The following is a 23,114-nucleotide window of genomic DNA, read 5'->3' as shown; positions in this document are numbered from 1 at the left end:
GGCCGCACCAGGGTCACAAACGGGTACCCGTACCTGGTCGGGTACGGGTAGCCGGGTATCGGGTAGGGTACGGGTATCGGGTACCCGGTTGCGACCTCTGATTTGTAGAGGAGTAGTGGGATGACGTCATGTCCTCTGTAGAGGAGTAGGATGACGTAATGTGATGACTTCACGTCATCGAGGCGGCAGGGTACTTAAGGGGGACCCCGGGACGAGGGCGGAGTCGCCGTGGGGAGAGTGAAGATGGGGACGAGAGCCTGCGTGGAAGACATCCCAGCCACCGCCGCCGAAGAAGGGCTAGAGATGTAGAGGTCTCACCTCGTCGCCGGGCGGTGATGGGTGAGCCCCCGCCCGGGGCAGACGAGTGGGGCGTAGATAGCTGAGGGATGTCTGCGTGAAGGACAGAGTTCTGACGCGTACCATGACGTGTATAAGCGTCGAGTGTAAACGGAGTGTATAAGTTCAAGTTCATTGATTAGGTATAGCCCTGTGAGCCATTCGGCTCTTGAATCGGGTGCAACCGCAACAAACAAAAAAACAAAAACATGAACAAGAAACATCTTAAGGTGACTATGTGACTGAGTTCAAACAGAAAATCCAAGAAAAGACAGTAAAATATTGCAGAAGAAGCACCGTACACAAAAATGTGCAAAAATCCCAGTGGGATGCAAGTCAAACAACAACAACCACAAGACAACTTAGATTAAGGCCATCAGTCTAACTCTGTACTACAACAAACAAACATGGCCAAACCGAAAAACTTATCGAAAATCACCAAAATAAAGCCATGTAAGAATTCTCATCTCCGTCTGGCTCTACACGTCTCCGGGGTGTCAAGAAGTACTACACAACACATTTACTAGCCAGGTTTCAACGAGAAGCTTCGATTAAACTTTTCACAAGTGGAAAATCGATTCTGAAAGGCCCCAAAGTTTGTGTTAACACCTGTACCCACAAACGCCTCGGGTTTTCGTACCTTTCAGTGCCTCAAGGGGAACTGTCTTCCTGCACCACACGCATCGACCGGGGGATAACCGAGAGACTTGTAAAAGCAAATGGTTCAATGCATTAGTCTTTTTTTTATTGGTTACTTTTACACAGCCAAAAAAAAATTCCTTTAAAACACTTCATAAACATCACCAAAAAAAGATGCTTTGAAACGCCGCTCTAGCACTCAGAAGCGACGGCCGCCATCTTGGTGTAAGTGAGCCCCTTGTAGACGCCGTTCAGGGGAGCATCAAGGATTGCGCCATTCACGCAGGTGATGCGCAGCAGGGCCGTGTACGGAAGGTCGACTTTGACGTGCCCGATGTTGGCGACCACGTTGATGGTCTTGTGGGGCGGAACAGAGACTGGGAACGTGAGCATTTCAGTCTTCTCCTCAGACTCCTCCACCTTGCACGTCCTTTCACATCCAACAGTGAAGCTGATATCGCTCCCCACCTCCACGATCTTGGGGATACCGGCTTTCACCATCAGGCTGAAGGTGAACTCGATGTTGTTGGTGGTGGACCAGGATGATGTTTTGGTGATTCTCTTAGAGCTCTCGAAGGTGTAGGACTGATCGACGCTGGTGTCGTTCTTGTACTGCATTTCATTAATCTCCTCCGTCTGCACGTTGGGCAGAACCTGGTGCATAGTCGGGTACTTCATTTCATGGATCACCGACGACTTTATGGCATTGATGAAGAGGAAGCCCATGGAGTCGATGTCGGACCCCGCTCGGCCCTGAACACCCAAGCAGATGCCAGAGCCCACGTCGATCTTGTACTCGTTCTTGAGCTCCAAATCCATTATCTTGGCAAAGAACTCGCGGCTGTGGCTCGTTCTGAACTTGATGGCGCCCAGGTGCGTGCCATCCCCGTTGCCCCACAGCGAGAGGCTCGTGATGAACTCGCCCGACTTGAATTCGAACCCCTCAGCGGAGGAGTTCACGGTGCCGAATGTCTTCCTGCGCCTGTCCGTCAGCCACACCTCGACGCCCCTCACCTGGCAGCCTCCAACGCTCACGGAGAGCTTCTGCAGCGTGGCCACATTCTCCTGCCAGTTAAACGAGAACTCGTTTCCACCTTGGCCGCCAATCATCTTCAGCGTATACGGGGACACCATGGTGTCAACCTGAGAGGGAGACAGAAGCATACGGGAGAGCGTGCCAAATGTTTTTTAAAGCCTCTTCTCTTGCGGCTGCCATCGTATCATTGAAACGCAAGCATTACTACCATTCACCATCGACTGTAGTTTAGTGTGACATTCTTGTCTTCATTTTACACTGTGAAGTAGTTCAAAAGTGCTCAGAATGAAGGTCCAGCAAACATATAAATTCATCCAGACACCATTTTAGAGTGCCAAAATTGAATGCGGTAATCGTTTAGTACGAAATACATAGTTTATCATGGATGGTGGTGGTTTTCACATTGTAGGTAAGTTTATGAGAATAAGAAAACCTGGTGCCAACATTTTTACAAAATGCATAACCACTTTATATTGCGCCATTTCTTGTTAGCAGCAATAAGCACGGCACAACGCGCACACGTTTACATCCACGTGAGTGTAGCCACCGCTGAAAATTTCAGTCAACTGTTTGTGGTCGCGGGGACTACATTGCCCCTTGTGGCGGCAGTGCAGTAGCAGAAGAGAAGTTTAATTTTTTCTTTGCTGCCTGCCTAGAAAAAAAGAGGCCACGTTAACCAGCCACGTAAAGCGTGGTTTAGTCCAGTGGATCCTACCCTTTACTGCAGCCTTACACCCCCTTTGGTTCTCAACCGTTTAAACATTTTTAATGTTAATAGATAAGGTTTGTAGTAGTAGGTTTTCACTCAGAATCAGTCGAGCGACATCTTTTCATCGGTTGCGTAACGCTGTGTGGAAGCTACCTGGTCTGTCCCTCCGCACGAAGCTTCAAGTCTTCTCGGCCACGGTCATTCCCTCACTTCTCTACGCTTGCGAAACGTTGATCCCCCTAATGGAGCATCTTCGCTAATTGGAAACATTTAGGCTGGCCTGCCTACGATCCATCCTGGGTTTAACCAGGCTGGATTGTGTGAGGAGCTCACAAATCCTTGAAAGATCTGGGCAAAGTCCCATCGGTGAGCTCCTCCGACAGGCTAGGCTGTGGTGGCTGGGTCATGTAGCCCGCATGCCCAGCCACCGCATGCCTAAACAGATTTGTTCGGCCGGATAGAGGGGACTAAACGGGCGCGGCACGGACTAGAGAAGAGATGGAGTGATGTGGTACAGGAGGATGTGGAGCTGAGTTGATTTGACGATGACTGGTACCAGCAGTGTCAAGATCGGCCTCTGTGGAGGAGACTCGTGAAAGACGCTGCTGGGCAGTTGGAGGCAGTCGCCCTCCAACAACAACGGAGGGCGGAGGAGCGACGCTCACAACAACGAGCAGAGCATCGGGTGGCTAAAGCACAGCAAGTTGACACAGTAGGGGGCACAGGTGGTTGATCAGCTATTCATCTCAGTCAGTCGACCCGTGGCACCTGGGTCTGCCCCGTGATCTCCTGCCGGCGGGCGTTCGACACTTCACGTGTCCTCAACGTCCACATAGCCTGGGACAAGCGACGTGGTGACATCACCGCCACTTCGTGGCGAATGGCGGTTGTTGTTGCTGTGTCTAGCTTTGTCTCCATGTGTCTGTGTCTCCGTGGCGCTGTGGTGGCTAGCAGATGTGATCTCCCTCGCATAGTATGCAGGAAGTCGGGTTTTCGATCCCGTGACCTTGACGATGCCTGTTGCTGTATATTTGGAGTCTGTCTCTTTCTGCCTCCTTACTCCCCTTGGTGGTCACTGCGTGGATTTTTCTCTGGGTCCTCTGACTTTTTCCCGCTCCACAGTATGCACTACACCACTATACACTACACTATTATACACTACACCACTATACACTACACTACTATATACTACACTACCATAAACTATGCCACTATACATGACACCACGAATACACTCTATTATACACACTACTATTAACTTTACTACTATATACTACGCTATACCACTATACACTACACTATTATAAACTACACTACACTATACACTACTATACGCTACACCACTATAAACTAAACTATACACCACTATACACTACACCATTGTAAACTACACTATACACTACACCACTATAAACTACACTACTATGCACTACACACTGCACAATGGACGTCGTGTTGAATAGCGAGTTACCTGCTCTTCCTGAGGAATGGCCCGGTTGTCTTCATTTAATTCTAAGTTGATTGGATCTGCAAAGTTTAAATGAAAAATAATCACGAGAATCACAATATTATATTGCATACCGGAGGAGGAATCCGATCAGCTATAAAGCTCTTTGATCACAGATGGTCAAGGTAGGGGGTCACGTGGTCAGAACGTTACAACAACAAACTGTTCCAAAAACACGATTGGAGTACAAAGTACAGGACAGGTAAACAAATCACCCAAACAAAGACAAATATACAACACCAAACCATGCACACATCCTACCAGGCAAACCCCCACTGAGGTTTTAACAATTATTTTTTACAAGCGACCTGGCCTATCACAAATGATAGCAACTCAATACAATGTCCGATATAATTTGGACATTTTTATCAGCAAGGTAATCCAAATAATCTCAATGCATGGCGATGTTGATTCTAAATGTTGAGGGGAAAAACCGAAGGACCTGGACAAAATCCATGTAGTGACTACCACGGGTAGAGAGAGAAAGAGACGACGCAGACTCCAAATATAGAGCAGGCGACAGGGTCGGGATCGAACCCACGACCTCCTGTACACCAGGCGAGGTAGTTAACATCTCCTAGCCACCGTAGCGCCCCGTAGTGGCGAGTGGTGGTGGGGGCCTTAGGACATGAAGCTGGGTAAGTGTCACATTTTTATAACTTCAACATAATTTATTTTTAAATCTTAATTTTTATCTATTGGGGTGTTTTTTTGCCAGCAATTCAAAATGATGAAATATTAACAATAGGGATTTGCTGTTCACCTTGACCTGTGGATGGTCCAGACACTGTTATTTGCTGTTCATCTTGACGCGATGCAGTCAAGTCTGGGACATCAAAGTTACCCGGCTCCCCGTCTGGAGGTTGAACGAGAGAAGAAACACAAAAATCAAATAAATGCAGGCAAAATGTTTAAACAAGGGTGTGCAGCCCTGATATTGCCCGTTCACAACACCGATGATGTTTGGCATACTTCATTTTTACTTCATCAGCCCCACAGAACCATGTAGCTCTGTTTTAGAAGTAACCTGGCTACCACCATTGATAGCAAATCAATAAAGTGGCTGATTACCATCATCATCGCGTAGATATGTAGAGCAGCAGCCCAATACTTTGTAAACGCGTGATGTTGATTCTAAATGTGGAGGGCAAAACCGGAGGACCAGGAGAAAAATCCACGCGACCACGGGGAGAGAGACACGCAGGCTCCAAATATAAAGCAGGAGTCAGGGTTGGGATCGAACCAACGACCTCCTGTATATCAGGTGAAAGAGTTCACATCTCACAGGGTCGGGATTGAACCCACGACCTCCTGTCCACCATGCGAGGGAGTTAACATCTCCTAGCCACTGTAGTGCCCCGTAGTGGCGAATGGCGGCTGTTGTTGTTGTTGTTTGCCGAGAGGGGTGGGGGCCTGAGGACATGCAGCTCGGTAAGTGTCACGTTTTTATAACTTGAAACTAACATTTATTTTTAAATATACACTTTTATCTATTGTGTGTTTTTTTTGCCAGCAATTCAAAACGATGAATTGTTTGCAATATGTATTTGATGTTCATTTTGACCTGTGGAAGGTACAGCCTCAGGGTTTTGTTTATTCTTCGTAAGAAGAGGCGATGCAGTCGATCTGGGATGATCAGGGTTACCAGGCTCCCCGTCTGGAGGTTGAACGAGAGAAGAAAAACAACAATCAAATGAATGCAGTCAAAATGTTAAAAATGGGTGTGCAGCCCTGATATTGCCCCTTTCACACAACGAGGATGTTTGGCATACTTCATTTTTACTTAAACTAAAGAGTTTGTATTTTACTGGGTAAGGCCCCACTGAGCTACGTGACCTGGCTAACACAAATGAAAGGGGTTTAACAAAGTGTCTGATTACCATCATCATCGCGTAGAAATGTATATCAGAAGCCCAATACTCTTACATGCGTGACGTTGATTCTAAATGTGGAGAGAAATATCCACGCGACTTCCACGTGAGACAGAGACGCTTCTGAGCTATTTTTTCAGAAGCGACCTGGCCATCATTAGTGATAGCAGCTCAACCACGTGGGCTGATCCACCATCGTGGAGACATTTATAGTAGCAGCCAAGTCCAGTGGTGGTCACATTCTGTCACGCTTTGACCTGGTCCGGTGAAAAACCTACTAGCGCCATCCGTGGGAACAGAAGAGCTTTGTAGATAATCATATTTCTTCCAGTATAAAAATATAAATAAATAACTTGGTACTGAACTTTATGATCTCACGCCCCCTTTCTGGACCATGAGTGAATAAAGAGCTTCACGGCTTTTGGGATTTCCTCCTCCAGTGTATGCATAAATAAAGATTCTAGTTCACAGGTGCAATGCGAGAAATAAAAATGGTCGCTACTTTACCGCATGGAAATTTCCCCCCCTTCGTCCTGTAAATGAACGCAGCAGCAACAGCAGCGCCAAACAGAAGCAGCAGAACCACGGCCACCGCAATGACCGCTGTCTTGCCTCCTCCTGTTTGAAAAGAAAAGCACGCAGGGTTGTGTGTGTGTCTGTGTGTGTCGCTGTCTCTGTGTCTGTGTGTGTTTCTCTGTATGTGTCTGTGTATGTGTCTATGTATGTTGATGATCTGGTGATTGCTGCTCACTTAGAGTAGGAGTTGGTGGCGCTGATGCTGAACCTGAAGTGTGCCACTAAGAGGTGTGGTCTTACCATCAGCCCCACCAAAACCAAGTATGGGTACTTTGTGTGATGGAGCAGTTGTAGAAAGAGTGGAGAGTTTCCCATACCTGGGCAGTGTGCTTATAACCAGCTCCTGGTTACAAAGCAGAGGCCTCACTCTGAATCAGTCGAGCGGCATTATCTTTTCATCGGTTGCGTGACGCTGTGTGGAAGCTACCTGGTCTGTCGCTCTGCACGAAGCTTCAGGTCTTCTCGGCCACAGTCATTCCCTCACTTCTCTACGCTTGCGAAACGTGGACCCCCCTAATGGAACATCTTCGACGGTTAGAAACATTTAGGCTGGCCTGCCTACGATCCATCCTGGGTTTAACCAGGTTGCATTGTGTGAGGAGCTCACATATACTTGAAAGATCTGGACAAAGTCCCATCGGTGAGCTCCGGCAGGCAAGGCTGCGTTGGCTGGGCAATGTAGCCCGCATGCCCAGCCACCGCATGCCTTAACAGCTTTTGTTCGGCCGGATCGAGGGGGCTAAACGGGCGCGGCATGGGCTAGTGAAGAGATGGAGTGATGTGGTACGGGAGGATGTTGAGCTGTGTGGATTTGCCGATGACTGGTACCAGCAGTGTCAAAATCGGCCTCTGTGGAGGAGGCTCGTGAAGGACGCTACTGGGCAGTTGGAGGCAGTCGCCCTCCAGTAACAACGGACGTTCGACACTTCACGAGGCCTCAAGAGGAACATGGCCTGGCACAAGCGTCGTGGTGATGTCACCACCACTTAGTGGCGAATGGCGGTTGTTGTTGTGTATAGTGTAGTGTATAGTGTAGTGTAATAGAGGTGTAGTGTTTAGAAGTGTAGTGTACAGTCGTGTAGTATAAAGTAGTGTATAGTGTAGTGTGTAGAATATTTATTTTAGTGTAGTAAATAGTCATGTAGTGTATAGTTGTTTAGTATATAGCTGTGTAGTTTATAGTATTGTAGTGTACAATGTATAGTAGTGTCGTGTATATTAGTGTATCGTGGTATAGTGTATAGTAGTGTAGTGTATAGTAGAGTATTGTATAATAGTGTACTTTAGTGTAGTATATAACAGTGTGCAGTATATAAAATAGTGTTTCGTAGTGTAGTGCATAGTTCATAGTAGTGAATAGTGTAGTGTATAGTAGTGTAATATATAGTATCACAGTGTATAGTAGTGTCGTGTATAGAGTAGTGTATAATGTAGTGTATAATGTAGTGTGGATAGCATCTCAAAACGCTGCCTGATGATGGGGTGACCATCTTTATTCACCAGCCAGCCTAAAAGCCGCTGTTGCTGCTGTGAAGATGATGATCAGGATGATGATGGTTTATATGATGATGATGGTTTATATGATGATGATGGTGATGGTTTATATGATGATGATGGTTTATATGATGATGATGGTTTATATGATGATGATGGTTTATATGATGATGGTGGTTTATATGATGATGGTGGTTTATATGATGATGATTTATATGATGATGATGGTTTATATGACGACGATGGTTTATATGATGACGGTTTATATGATTATGATGGTTTATTTGATGACGACGATGATGGTTTATATGACGACGATGGTTTATATGATGGTTTATATCATGATGGTGACGGTTTTTTGATGATGGTGGTTCATGTGCTCTTGGTTCATATGATAATATTTTATATGACGATGATGATGGTTTACGTGATGATGATGATGATGGTTTATATGACGACCATGATGGTTTATATGACGACGATGGTTTATATGATGATAATGGTTTATATGATGATGATGGTTTATATGATAATGGTTTATATGATGATGATGGTTTATATGATGATGATGGTTTATATGACGACGATGGTTTATAGGATTATGATGGTTTATATCATGATGGTGACGGTTTTTTGATGATGGTGGTTCATGTGATCTTGGTTCATATGATAATATTTAATATGACGATGATGATGGTTTACGTGATGATGGTTTATATGACGACGATGATGGTTTATATGACGACGATGGTTTATATGATAATGGTTTATTTGATGATGATGGTTTATATGATGATGATGGTTTATATGATGATGATGGTTTATATGATGATGATGGTTTATATGATGATGATGGTTTATATGATGATGGTGACGGTTTTTTGATGATGGTGGTTAATGTGATCTTGGTTCATATGATATTTTATATGACGATGATGATGGTTTATATCGCTCCGTGACGAGATCGTCGGAGTCAGGGGTGCCGGTTGGACTACCTGTCGCAGAGGGAACAGAATCTTCCCTGCAGAACGCCTCGCCGCCAGGCTTATGGTAGCCGGGTTTGCATCTGCACCGTCTGTTTGTGGTTGTGTTGCATTGCCGCTCCTCTTCCTCATCTGTGGATGAGAGAAAAATATAGAGTAGTGTATAGTGTAGTGTTTCGTAGTGTCGTGTATAGTAGTGTATAGTAGTGTAGTGTATAGTGTAATGTATAGTGTAGTGTATAGTAGTGTAGTGTATAGTAGTGTAGTGTATCGTAGTGCACTGTATAATAGTGTAGTGTATAGTGAAGTGTATAGTGTAGTGTATAGCATAGTGTATAGCGCCGTGTATAGTGTATAGCATAGTGTATAGTGCCGTGTTTAGTAGTGGAGTGTATAGTGTAGTGTATAGTATGCAGTAGTATATAGTATATAGTGTAGTGTGTATTAGTGTAGTGTTTAGTAGTGAAGTGTATAGTCGTTTAGTACATAGTAGTGTGCAGTGTATAGTATAATGTACAGTGTTTAGCGTAGTGTATAGTAGCGTACAGCGTAGGGTATAGTGTAGTGTTTAATAGTAGTATAGTGTATAGTAGTGTAGTGTATAGTAGTGTATAGAAGTGTATTGTAGTGTATAGTATAGTGTATAGCAATGTATAGTGTAGTTTTACTAGTGTATAGTAGTGTAGAGTGTAGAGTTCATTAGTGTAAATATAGTAGTGTAGTATGTGGTAGTGTATAGTAGTGTATAGAAGTGTATAGTGTAGTGTAGAGTGTAGTGTATAGTAGTGTATAGTGTTGTGTATAGTGTAGTGTATAGTAGTGTATAGCGTAGTGTATAGTGTAGTGTACAGCATAGTGTATCGGGTGTTAGGCTAATGATGCTTCAGCACACAAGACAATCGGGATGAGTCGCTCACCAGACTCACAAGGTGAGCACTCCATGCATTTTGGTGAGCTGTTTGGATACTCCGTATAATAGCCACCATCGCAGATTTGACAGCCGGAGTGTCCCTGTTCAGCTGTGCAGTCCGATATTAAATACTCCCCTTTTGGGAGCAAAACACAAAACACACGAACACACAGACAAACGTTCAGAAATGATTGTTTTTATGGGAAAATATATATATACTCGGCTAAACTTATACTAATAGGGGGTTTCCCCTTTTTTCTGGCAACAAAAACTGACACCTTTTGCAAAGAATCATGGTTACATTAACCACAATACTTGCAGTCAAATGCAAACAAAAAACAATACTCTGATAATTTATGCATTGTCTTTGAAACTGATTGGTCCACACCAGAGACAGCTTTCTTTAGAGCCTAGTCTCATATGGTGTTCGACCAGATGACGCCGAAAGGCTAAACTTATATATATTTTCATCCTACGATGTGTAAGACCCCGCTGAGCTCCGTAGATCTTTTTCAGAATCGGCGCCTTAATATCGCAAATGATAGCAACTCAACCAAGTGGCTGATATCATTATCGTGTGGAAAGTTATAGCAGCAAAACCTCTAAATACTCTTACCGCGTGATGTTTATTCTAAACTTGGAGGAAAAAACTGGAGGACCCGGAAAACAATCCATGGGGGGGAAAGAGAGAGGCAGGATCATGGATCGAACCTACGACCTCCTGCATACCAGTCGAGGTAGTTAACATCTCCTAGCCACTATGGCGTCCCCAATTGTACCGTGATTGTGCAATTGCCATCATGTGTTTGTAGTTTGTTATCCTTCCCCTGCACCTCCAATTAGCGTGGTTGGCTCCGTACGCTGACAAAAAAATTCAACGTACACTCTGCTAAACACTTCAATACACTCTACTATACACTACAATACACTACTAAACAGTACACCAAACACCACATACTATACACCACATACTATACACCAAACTACGATACACTATACTATACACTACATTATACGCTGCACTATACAATACACTACAGACTATATATAACACACAATACTCCACTACACTATACACTGCACTACTATACACTACACAACACACACTATACATTATACTACTACATTACGCTGCACGCTACACCACTATACACTTTCATTATACACTACACCACTATACAATACACTACTATGCTGCATTGACATTTCTTTAGAACTACATTCCTCTGTGTTTGTGGTTTGTTGTAGATCCCCTGCCACCTCCGATGCGCGCGGTTAGCTACGTGCTGTGGTGCGAGAGAAGTTCAACACACGCGTACACCCACTCACAACACAGAAGCCTCTTTACAATAGCTGCACTGCCAATAGAATGGTTTTCCCCGGCTTATTTTAAGAAAAGAACACCACCACTATCTGCGAACTTTAAAATATGTCGATTGTAAAAAATGTTTTTTTACTAGGAGATGGCCAATTTCTATTCTTTGTGTTTTTTTCCAGAAAAGTCACTTAGATAGAAAAAGAATAAAAAGTAAAGTGAATTAAAAAAATACATATTAAAAATAACAAATAAAAATAATAACAAACACTTTCATGATTTTATTTTATTGTATTTATTCACTTTATTCACTTTTTTTGTTATTGTTTTTCTGTCTACGTTACTTCACCGAAAGAACCAAAGAATTTGAATTGCTGCAGTCACGAAAGTTTTAAGTACAAATTTAGGGCCAATTCCCCTCACCTGCTTCGCACTGCTGACAGCAAATGTCACCACTTGCTGCCCGGTAGAATCCATGAGGGCACTCGCCGGCTTTGGATGTCTGTGAACGAGTAGAGAGAAGGGCAATTTACAACTCAAACAAAACCAAAAACTAAGTTTTATTTGACCAGGTAAGGGGCCACTGAGCTACTGCGTTGCTATTGTTCGGACGTTAGGCAACTGGGTGTATCCTCGATTAATATAATAATAATAAAAATTGTTTAGCTCGGTGAGTGTGAAGTAGGTCCCTACAAGATGAATGGCTTAACTGACAATTTTGGGAATAGACGGGGAACGCGTTATACAAGAGATACCGGTAAGCTGTATGTGCTCGATTTTTTTTATTTTAGCTTTAATTTTACCCGATGTAAGGCCCACCACTGAGCTATGTAGCTCTTTAACAGAAGCGACCTGGCCATTACAAATGATATCATCATCGTGTGGACATTCATAGCAGCAGCTAAATGCTCCATTTGGACTATTTGTTTGTAGGTGGGTGAGTGGGTGGGTGAGTGGATGGGTGAGTGGGTGGATGAGTGGGTGGGTGGGTGGATGAGTGGGTGGGTGGATGAGGGAGTGGGTGGATGAGTGGATGAGTGAGTGGGTGGATGAGTGAGTGGGTGGATGAGTGGGTAGGTGGATGAGTGGGTGAGTGGCTAACCATCCGAACAAAGATGGTGGTCACCACATAATTACTCGCGGGCGATTTCAGATTGCGCTCCGCTGCTTCTGAGGACGTATGGAATGTTCTTTCACTGGAAGGCAGAGCTAACGCCACCACCATTAATGGTATACAGAAGGACGTAGGTTTTATCTCGACCCAGACGCCTGATGTATTATTTGGAGAATTGCATCTCTCTCTCTCTCTCCTCGTGATGGCCTCATGGATTTTTCTGCGGGTCCTCCGTTTTTAAGCTCCACATTTAGAATCGACATCACCACGCGTTCAGAGTATTTGTCTGCTACTATACATTTCCACGTGACGATGATGATATCACTATTGGAACCTCATTTGCCAGTAAAAAATATGATAATTGTTTTTTTACCCTTCCATCTGGCAACAAAACTGACACCTTTTTTTTACAAGGAGTCATGTTTGCATAGACCACAATACCTGCAGTCATAATGCAAACAAAAAACATAACTCTGATAATGTGCACTGTCCTTGAAGTTGATTGGTCCACACCCGAGACAGCTTTTCTTAGAGCCTAGTCTCACATGGTGTTGGACCAGATGACGCCAAAAGGCGCATTCCGACTGCAGGTATTGTGGTCAATGCAAACATGACTCCTTGTAAAAAAGGTGTCAGTTTTGTTGCCAGATAGAAGGGTAAAGGTGCTATCATTTGTGACGGCCAGGTGGCTCATGAGTAAATAGCCACACATCAACTCAGAGGGGACCTTCCACCTGGCCACGATGAAGACGTTTTGTCTTTAGTTTAAATCGCCGGTGAAGTGTCGGGCAATTGAATTAGATGCCCGGATGACTCTTCCCATCACTGCGAATTCTCTCGACACACGGGAAAATCCACCCCTCACCTGCATCATCGACACAGTTGCTGTAGCAGCCGATAGCACCGCAACCGCCACCATTGCCACCACGACCGCCACCGCCATAGGCACCATGATCAGAGAGGGCTCGCGGCTTTCTTTTTGCCGAAATCTCTTCCCCTGTGCCGTATGGAGTTCGCCCTCTTGCGTGGTACGGCTGGTTAATTTCGTCCCTTGGTACGAGCGAGTGAGCGTGATTCACCGCTCTGTTGTCGTGAGTTGGAGCCGCCTCCGATTGGCGCTGCTAGCTGGCGTGCGAAAGAAGTTCGGAATTAGTAACATACGCGTCCTTTTACACTACGCACTATACAATACACTATATACCATACTATTATACACTACACGATACACCATGACATTATACACTGTACTATACACCATGCTATTATACACCACCACTATACAATATACCCCACACTCTATTCAATACACCACCACCATTAAAGTATACACTACAGACTTTGCGATTACACTACACTAGACACTACACACCATGCTAGTATACAATACACTATACACTACAGTATAACCTAAAAAAAACTGTATTATGAACACGCTATAACACTACACCACTATCTTGATCTGAAGCATTCGTGACTGCAGGAATCCATACTCTTTGGTTCTTCCGGTAAAGTCACACCACTATGCTATACACTGCACCACTATACACTACACACTACAGTATAACCTAAAAAAAAACCTATATTAAGAACATACTATAACACGACACCGCTATGCTATACACTATACAACTACACTATACACTACACTATACACTACACTACTATACACTTCACCACTATACACTACACTATACACTACACTATACACTACACTATACACGACACTACTATACACTTCACCACTATACACTACACTACTATACACTTCACCACTATACACTACACTATACACTACTCTACTATACACTTCACCACTATACACTACACCACATTGACAACTCATGTCTTTAGAACTGCTGCTGCGTGTTGTTGTTGAGTCATTTGTTGGTTTTCCCCAAACCGCACGTATCCACCGCTGTTGCCTGCGTGCGGTTTGGGGAAACAAACGCACGGACATGGATTTTCAGCATCATGATGTGGACATTCATAGCAGCAGACAAATTCTCTGAATGCATAGAGACCCATGTATATACATAGAGACCCATGTAAATACATAGAGACCCATGTATATACATAGAGACCGATGTATATACATATAGACCGATGTATATACATATAGACCGATGTATATATACAAAGACCGATGTATATACAGAGACCGATGTATATACATAGAGACCGATACAGACACAGAGACCCACCGTAGACACACAGGGACCCGTATAGAGACAAATACCCAGTTAGAGATACAAATCCCGATAGACACAGAGACCCATATAGACACACAGAGACGCAGATACCCATACAGATACATAGAGCCCATATAGTTACAGAGACCCATAGAGACAAAGAGACTCACATAGACACACAAATTACCCACAGAGAAACGAGCAACATCATCAACAACATCAGCAGATTGTAAAAGAACTCACGCAGGCAACGAAACTTCAGTGGACACTTTTCGAACTTGGGTTGTTTTTTTTCTATCTTGATTTGAAGCTTTCGTGACCACAGGAATCCATACGCTTTGGTTCTTTCGGTAAAGTCACGTAGGTAGAAATAAAATAAATCACGACGTTTCGATCGCAACAGAAGCGATCGTCATCCGGCGGAACCGATACAGCAGGACAACTGCTGATTTCTTCCTACGTGAATTTACCGAAAGAACCAAAGAGTATGTTTGTTTGTTTTCTTTCCGCGGTTTCGTGACATCACACGGTACAATTCTGGTTCCCTCTTTCACTTCCTTTACATATCCGCCACAGGTGACGTTAGGAGGGGGGGGTGGTTGGACGAAAGAGTTGGTTGGTGGGTTAGTGAGTGGTTGGGTGGGTGGGCGAGTGGGTTAGTGGGTGCGTTGGTGAGTGAGTGGGTTAGTGAGTGAATGGGTCAGTGAGTGGGTTAGTAGGTGGGTGGGTGAGTTCATGATTGATTGAGTTAATGGGTGGGTTAGTGAGTGGGTGGGTGAGTGATCGAGTTAGTGGGTGAGTGGGTTAGAGAGTCGGTGGATGAGTGGATGAGGTGAATTAGTGATTGATACATACATACAGGAGGGGCGTGTTTTGCAAATGTTTACACGGTGGAATCGACGGGTGCGGGTGATGGCGGAGACCTGAGAGGCGAGTAAACGGAAGGAGTCAAAGAGGATACCCAAGGTTGTGTGGACAGGGGTGGGTGAGTAGGCGAGTTAGTGGGTGGGTGGGTGAGTGGGTTGGTGAGTGAGTGAGTGGGTGAGTTAGTGGGTGGGTAGGTGAGTAGGTGGGCAAGTGAACGAGTGGGTTGGTGAGTGGGTGAGTTAGTGGGTGGGTGGGTGGGTGAGTAGGCGAGTTAGTGGGTGGGTGGGTGAGTGGGTTGGTGAGTGAGTGAGTGGGTGAGTTAGTGGGTGGGTAGGTGAGTAGGTGGGCAAGTGAACGAGTGGGTTGGTGAGTGGGTGAGTTAGTGGGTGGGTGAGTAGGCGAGTTAGTGGGTGGGTGGGTGAGTGGGTTGGTGAGTGAGTGAGTGGGTGAGTTAGTGGGTGGGTAGGTGAGTAGGTGGGCAAGTGAACGAGTGGGTTAGTGAGTGAGTGGGTGAGTTAGTGGGTGGGTGGGTGAGTAGGCGAGTTAGTGGGTGGGTGGGTGAGTGGGTTGGTGAGTGAGTGAGTGGGTGAGTTAGTGGGTGGGTAGGTGAGTAGGTGGGCAAGTGAACGGGTGGGTTAGTGAGTGAGTGGGTTAGTGGGTGGGTGGGTGAGTAGGCGAGTTAGTGGGTGGGTGGGTGAGTGGGTTGGTGAGTGAGTGAGTGGGTGAGTTAGTGGGTGGGTAGGTGAGTAGGTGGGCAAGTGAACGAGTGGGTTGGTGAGTGGGTGAGTTAGTGGGTGGGTGGGTGAGTAGGCGAGTTAGTGGGTGGGTGGGTGAGTGGGTTGGTGAGTGAGTGAGTGGGTGAGTTAGTGGGTGGGTAGGTGAGTAGGTGGGCAAGTGAACGAGTGGGTTGGTGAGTGGGTGAGTTAGTGGGTGGGTGGGTGAGTAGGCGAGTTAGTGGGTGGGTGGGTTGGTGAGTGAGTGAGTGGGTACGTGAGTGGGTTGCTGAGTGGGTGGGTAGGTGAGTAGTCGAGTGAGCGAGTGGGTTGGTGAGTGGGTCAGTTAGTGGGTGGGTGGTGTAGGCGCAGCTTTCTTGTACCAAAACTAAGCTACGCCTTAACCTAAATGTAGCAATAATTCGGATGCGTGTTTGGCCGTCTTAAATCTAAAACTGTTTCTTTCTTTATATTTTTTTAGTTGCACAAAATTAACGGTCTTCAAAGTTATAGCTCGTCTTTAACTTTATCACGTTATCACACGGTGGTCAAAGACTGGCCACTCACTCCATCTAGTTCTTCCCCCCCTGGCTTCCATTTTATACTGCCAGACCGGAAGTGACGTCCTGGCTCCAAAAAGCAGAGCGTCTAACCAGGGGGGGGGATTCTAAACAATTGGAATATTCCAAGTCAAGTATTCTCAAACTTCAAAAAATGTATGACAGATGTACATACAATGTATACACAGAAGTAATACATTCACTTTCTGTCTCATGGCTCTTACATCACCAGCCTCTAATTGGCTAAGCAGGGAGCATAGAAATTACTGTTAACTGTACCCTTAAGAGCCACAAACTCGAAATAAAGAACTTTACTTATAACAAGAATTATTTATTGTATTTCTGCCACTTATTGGCTTTCTTGAGCCTTATTTTTTTATCTTTCATGCTGCTTTTTGTAATAGAGCTTTGTAATAGGTCGCTCTAGTGTGCCGTACTTTGTTTAAACACACACGCGATGGACAAAATCGTTGGAGTCTGGCATGGTCTCGATTATTCTTCCCATTAGCCAGGAATTTCAGGGAGCTTGACCGTCCCACGATGAGGACAATGTCTCCTTCTTCAAAGTTTCTCTTGGGCCTGGACCATTTCTGACGTTCATATAAAAGTACATATTCATGGGTCCATCGTGTCCAGAATAGATCAGCGATGTATTGAACTTTCCTCCGTCTGCGTGCAGATTTGTTCAGCCGTACACCTACTCTCATTATTTAATCTTGCAGAATGTGATATAATCTGTAGATGTGACTGCTTCTCTTCACATGTGTGTTCTTCAACAACAACAACAACACTTTGATTTATTTTAAATACGTTCTTGAAAATTGAAGGCCTTCCCTCTCCACTTCTCTCTCATCTCATACGGAAGCTTTGAGATGATCACTCGTATGTTCGTGGGATTATCCATTTCATCAATGTACTCTATGTCTTACATGGCGTTCCAATATTCAATCAAAAACAATGCATACGTGTGCAATGCTTTTCCATCTTCCAGCCACTGCCAAGCTTTCTCCATATAGGTGTAATGGGTTCAACTGAATCGCAGACGTAGACTTGGAGGCAACTCATTTATTCAGTTCCAACACACGGGATAACTTTTCCCTTAACAGAATAACAACCTATGGTGGTGACGACCAGGCTAACTACACTAGTTACAACGTAACTGCTACTATGGATCGGGACCAACAGCTTCGGTCCGGGTCCACGTGTTGGAGACTCGTTGAACGGAGAACGTAGACTAAGGGTTTCTTCCAGGACAAACAACAACCCTGGTCCCTCTCAGGACCAGGGTTGGTTTCTCTGCAGCCTAGCCGGCTCCGCCATTGGCCATGCCCACCTTCTAGAATCCTCGGAAAGGATCTGGGTCCCAACCATATTGACCACCCCTAGCCCCCTCTGAGGGCCCCTTTGTAGACTTAACTGGTCACGTGTCCTCCGGGGTCAACCAGAGTGCCATGGCCTCGAACAACATCATCCTTCGACCCGCACCCACACACCCTGTCCTGTAGGGTTGGTACTGCACGCCAAGTGTGGTGCCATCTAGCGCTATCATTCAGCGCTCACAGGGCCCCTCTAGGGCCGGTACTACACCCACACCAGTGTGGTATCCACGACGTCGCTACACCGCACGCCGTGCCCCTCTCGGGCCGGCACTGCACCCAGCAAGTTGACATCCAGTGATGTCACTACACATACACTTTGCACGACTATACGCTATGCACTACTATATAATACTATACAAGGGACCACTATACAATGCATCACTATACACTACACCACTATACACTACTCTACTATATACACTACTATACACTACACTACTATACACTATGCAACACTTTACACTACTGTATACTACTGTACACCACTGTAAAATACTGTAAAGATGTATTGTAAAAGTATTCACGTTAAGAAAACCTAATTGAATGAGAAATGTCCACGTTGAGATAATTGAAGGCACGTGCCATAGTTGGAGTGGAGGGCACTGGCCAATTAGGGGCGGGGCCGAGCGAGCATAGAACGTCCACCGGGGGAGACATTTGGTGGCTGACCGTTCGCGGAGGTGTCTCCACGTGGTTTCATATATCTTGGCTTTTTGTTTGAACAATGCGCTTGTTATGCAGAGGTTGTGTCTTGCACAGAGCTCCAGTAGCATAAGGTCATCACCGTCGCAGTTGCCAATTCCCAAGGACGCTCCTCCAGGGGTCATGGTTGTGACCGACTCTTGCGTTGAAGTCCCCCATCACAAGAAGCTTGTCTATTTAGGTGATGACGTCGTCCTGCTCTATTTAAGACTGGAAGCAGGTGGATTGCTTCACTATTCTGGCAAATCGCAAAGCGTAGAGACAGATAAGTAGAGACATATGTCTGTCTATATGTCTCTGGTTCTGTGTTTTATCTCTCTCTCAAATTTAGCATTCTCAGGAAGAACGTAATCAACCAGGTAGGGTGTTGACTGTTATGTTATCCAACTCTCTGTTGTATTACATTACATTTCTAAGTATACTAGATTTGTGTTTCTATTTCATTTATACCTGATGATGATTGCTTGTGTTGCAATCGAAACGTCGTATGCTAGTATTTAATTTATTATTTTCTCTTTATACGTCACTTTACCGAAAGAACCAAAGAGGATGACTGTCTGTGCGCCAACCAGTGCGAATCTCCGAGTCACCGCATTCCACGGAGTCAACAAAACGCCCGATTCAGCATCCGCTACCTGTAACCACTTGTGATAGCGCAGCGGTACCAACATCCGTGACCCTGGTGGGATTTGCACTGAGTCCTTGGCAAAATCTTGATTTAAAGCTTTCGTGACTGCAGGACTTCCTACCCTTTTGCTCTTTCGGTAAAGTCACTTAAATATAAAAAAATTATACATCACGACGTTTCGATCGCAACACAAGCAATAATCTTCCTTGGCAAGAGCCTGGACCGTGACATTAGCGACCGTACTCCTGTGTGGCGACCGCAAAAAAAATAGTTTCTGGCCCGACGGCATCTCCACACAGCCCTGATCAATGAGGATCTTAAGGGGCATTTTGCTTAAGAAATTCGTGCCTAAAAGGCAGGGCACCACCAGCGTCCACGAGATCAGTACCGGCCCAACAACTGCAATTTTGCCAATCTCGACGCGGGCATCTACTTGCCCTATAATCCCCATACTACCACCATTTGCCGCAATGCACGCATCCAGTACTGGCCGAACAAGTCAGTCCCTGATCGGTAACAGGTCAAAAATCACGTCCGATGTAATGGTAGCGGAAGCACCCGCATCAACCAACACACGCACCTCATTTTCCTGAACAGAACCCGAAACCGCCGAGGCCCCTGCAGTGGAAGCGATCACCCGATGCGCTAACTTCCTCCACAGTGTCCCGGACCTAGGCCACCCCTGTCTAAATAAGCCTTGCCACCAGAGGTCGCAACCAGGTACCCGATACCTGTACCCTACCCGATACCCGGCTACCCGTACTCGGCCGGGTAAGGGTACCCGTTTGCGACCCTGGTGCGGCCGGGTACGGGTAGGCCGTGAGTCACTGGTGAGTAACCGTTTGTCACTCATTTCCCAACGTCTTGTCTCTTCTCACAATTCAAGTTCCTAGAATCAACCCACCCGCGCCTGCAACATGGCTTCATCCCAGAGGTCGCAATAGGGTACCCGATACCCGTACCCTACCCGTACCCGGCCGGGTACGGGTAGGGTACGGGTACGGCCGGGTACGGGTACGGGTATCCATTTGCGACCCTGGTGCGGCCGGGTACGGATACGGGTAAGGAATCAAACCCCTTTTGCGACCTCTGCTTGCCACCCGGCGGCAAAATGAGTGCGATGCGAGGTGGCGATGACTTCTGTAAGCCTAGATGCCTGAGATTGTTACACGGGCCCAGTGTCTGATATGTCATGACTCGCCTGTTGGGGATGGGGAGCAGTCGTCGATGGAGCTGGGGACACCGGAGACGTCGTCGGGGCCCGATGCAGACTCTGGCATCCCCGCATGAAGTGCCCCGGCTGGCCGCAACGGAAGCAGGTAAGCGAGGCCCTCCATAGCAGATGATCCTCCTCCGCGCGTGGCCTCCAGTCCCTTGTCCGCTTCGGCACCTCTCTCCGTCTGCGACAACACGCCGGGACCGCGGCTGCAACGTCCCCCTCCACCTATCAGGTTCAATGCCGGCTGAACCGTGGCATTCCGTGGTGACCACTAAAACCAGCTCGCTGTTAAATTTCGATTTAAAGCTTTCGTGACTGCAGGGATTCATCTTCTTGGTTCTTTCGGTAAAGTCACGTAGAAGGGAAATAATACAGGTAGGAACAATGTTCCACACTGCCCACCAGGGATTAATTGTCTGTCTGTCTGACTGTCTGTCGTGCATAAATAAATATATAATACACACAGCTCTTTGATTGGTGGAGACCTACTGCCGGGTACGGAGAGGGGAGGTGCCTAAGGGAGGAGGGTCAGGGGAGGGGCCTAAGGAAGGGGGGAGTCATGAAAGGGGCCTGAGGGGGGGGGGTTCAGAGGAGGGGCCTAAGGGAGGGGGGGTCAGGTGGAGGAGCCTAAGGATATGGGGGGTTGGTCAGGGGAGGGGCCTAAGGGAGGGGGGTAATGGGAGGGGCCTAAGCAAGTGGAGGGGGCTGGGTGGGTCACCCCGTGGTGCCCTTATAAAACTCAACGTTTAACCTACACACTACACTATACACGACACGATACACTATACTTATACAGGTAGTAACAGCTTCCACACTGCCCACCAGGTATGAGTTGTCTGGCTGTCGTGCACGAATGCGCTGTCCAACCATGTTCCTACCTGCCCACTCCGAAGGAACGTGTTAAAATAATAAAAATAAAACAATAAAGTATAATCAATGTTTGTTTAAAATAAAAGAAAAAAATTTAGTTTAAAAACAATAGTTGTTGTATTAAGTGTTTTGTTTACATTGTAAAGCGAGTAAAATAGTTATAATATTTTGTTAAAATTTCACTTTGTTGTGAGGTAAATAGCAGGAATGTGCGGTACTGTAATGTACTAATAAGTTAATAACTTAGTTAGCTTGGCCTGGTATGATAATAAAGACAAATAGTTATGTGGTTAAGTGATTTGTTTACATTATAAAGCGACAAAATTATTATTATATAGATTTAAAGCTTTCGTGACTGCAGGGATTCATCTTCTTGGTTCTTTCGGTAAAGTCATCACGTAGAAGGGAAATCATAAAATAATAAAAAATAAAGCATTATAAAATACAATTCTCACGACGTTTCGGCCACAACGCAAGCAGCCGTCCTCAGGTGAAGAACAGGTAGGCCTCGGCAAGGTAAGGTAAAAGTTAAAAGGTAAAAACAACAAGCCTTTTTTTACCCTAGCTTTTACCTTACCACAATACAATCACTCTACCCTACCTTTGTACCCTTTAGCAGGTAAGGTAAAAGGTAAAAAGCAACGAGCTTACCTTTTACCCTTACCCCATACAAATGACCCAATTACAGGGTAATTACTAGGGAACTACTACACATGAACAAGGTTTATAACGGTAAATGATAGGTAGACTGCTTCATTCATATAGAATACTCTCGATGATTCCAATTTTACACGCTTGTTGTTGTTATTGTTGTCGTTGTTGTTGTCGTCATTGTCGTTGTTGTTGTCGTCGTTGTTGTATCCTCAAATCTTGTAACTAAATTTTTACCCACTTCCTAATGTGATATCGACTGCAAACTTGGTATACTTATGTCATACTGATGACAACACTATATTCAATCATAAAATCCTTTTTTTGATGTTATGTTTCGGCTCGGGTCTAATTGTCCACGCTCAACTGACGTTGGCTGTAAATCACCACGGCCCCTTTACGTTGTGGCAAGCTTCAGGGCCACTTTCTGGAGTCGTAGAGTTCTGTCATTACTCGTACATTTCATAAAAGCGTGTTTTTAATGAAGTTTGTTTTAACATTACTTATTAAATGGAGGCCACGGACTGCGCCACGGAGCTTTTAGCGGTAAACAAGGTACCGTATTTACCGGGTAATACTTCGCGCTACCTTTACCCTACCGGGTAATTCTTCCGAGCTACCTTTACCCTACCCTTTACCTTACCCCTTGGCATGTCGACACCTTTACCTTTACCCTTTTACCCGGTAAAAAGGGTAAATTACCTTGCCTTGCCGAGGCCTAAGAACAGGTCTTCATAATCAACGATTTTTGGGTTTAGATCACGTTTCGCTGGTTGTAATTACCAGCGAAACGTCGTACTCAAATTGTGAATGTTGTTGCTTCAGCACACCGGTGGGCTAAAGCAG

The 23,114-nt window shown here is 45.5% G+C and overlaps 1 protein-coding gene across 3 annotated transcripts; it reads right to left on the bottom strand.

Annotated features, from left to right (window-relative positions):
• Nucleotides 1–1,083: 1,083 nt before the first annotated feature.
• On the bottom strand, nt 1,084–15,483 carry LOC133359539 (aerolysin-like protein). 3 transcript variants are annotated; one of them, XM_061577974.1, is made up of 10 exons: nt 14,923–15,483; nt 13,356–13,615; nt 11,800–11,878; nt 10,069–10,197; nt 9,164–9,283; nt 6,606–6,716; nt 5,792–5,884; nt 4,991–5,083; nt 4,192–4,247; nt 1,084–2,118 (listed from the first exon to the last, which is right to left on the bottom strand). In XM_061577974.1, exons 2-10 carry the CDS (start codon nt 13,440–13,442, stop codon nt 1,168–1,170), a joined length of 1,719 nt encoding a protein of 572 aa, XP_061433958.1. In that variant the 5' UTR covers nt 13,443–13,615; nt 14,923–15,483; the 3' UTR covers nt 1,084–1,167. The 3 variants fall into 3 exon arrangements, with proteins under 3 accessions (XP_061433958.1, XP_061433959.1, XP_061433960.1); XM_061577975.1 differs by having other exon boundaries at nt 6,606–6,713; XM_061577976.1 differs by having other exon boundaries at nt 10,078–10,197.
• Between the last annotated feature and the right edge of the window lie 7,631 nt (nt 15,484–23,114).

This window comes from Lethenteron reissneri, chromosome 65, assembly GCF_015708825.2.
Source record: "Lethenteron reissneri isolate LAM-NWPU_2019-01 chromosome 65, ASM1570882v1, whole genome shotgun sequence".
Taxonomy (NCBI): domain Eukaryota; kingdom Metazoa; phylum Chordata; class Hyperoartia; order Petromyzontiformes; family Petromyzontidae; genus Lethenteron; species Lethenteron reissneri.
This window is presented reverse-complemented; position numbering and strand designations above follow the sequence as displayed.

Excerpts from the sequence above, each read along its gene's own strand:
- LOC133359539 (XM_061577974.1), bottom strand. The coding sequence starts at position 13,442 with ATGGTGCCTATGGCGGTGGCGGTCGTGGTGGCAATGGTGGCGGTTGCG. Across the intron at positions 10,198-11,799 it reads CTGTCAGCAGTGCGAAGCAG|GGGAGTATTTAATATCGGAC; the intron begins GTGAGGGGAATT and ends TGCTCCCAAAAG. Across the intron at positions 9,284-10,068 it reads GTGCTCACCTTGTGAGTCTG|ATGAGGAAGAGGAGCGGCAA; the intron begins GTGAGCGACTCA and ends TCTCATCCACAG.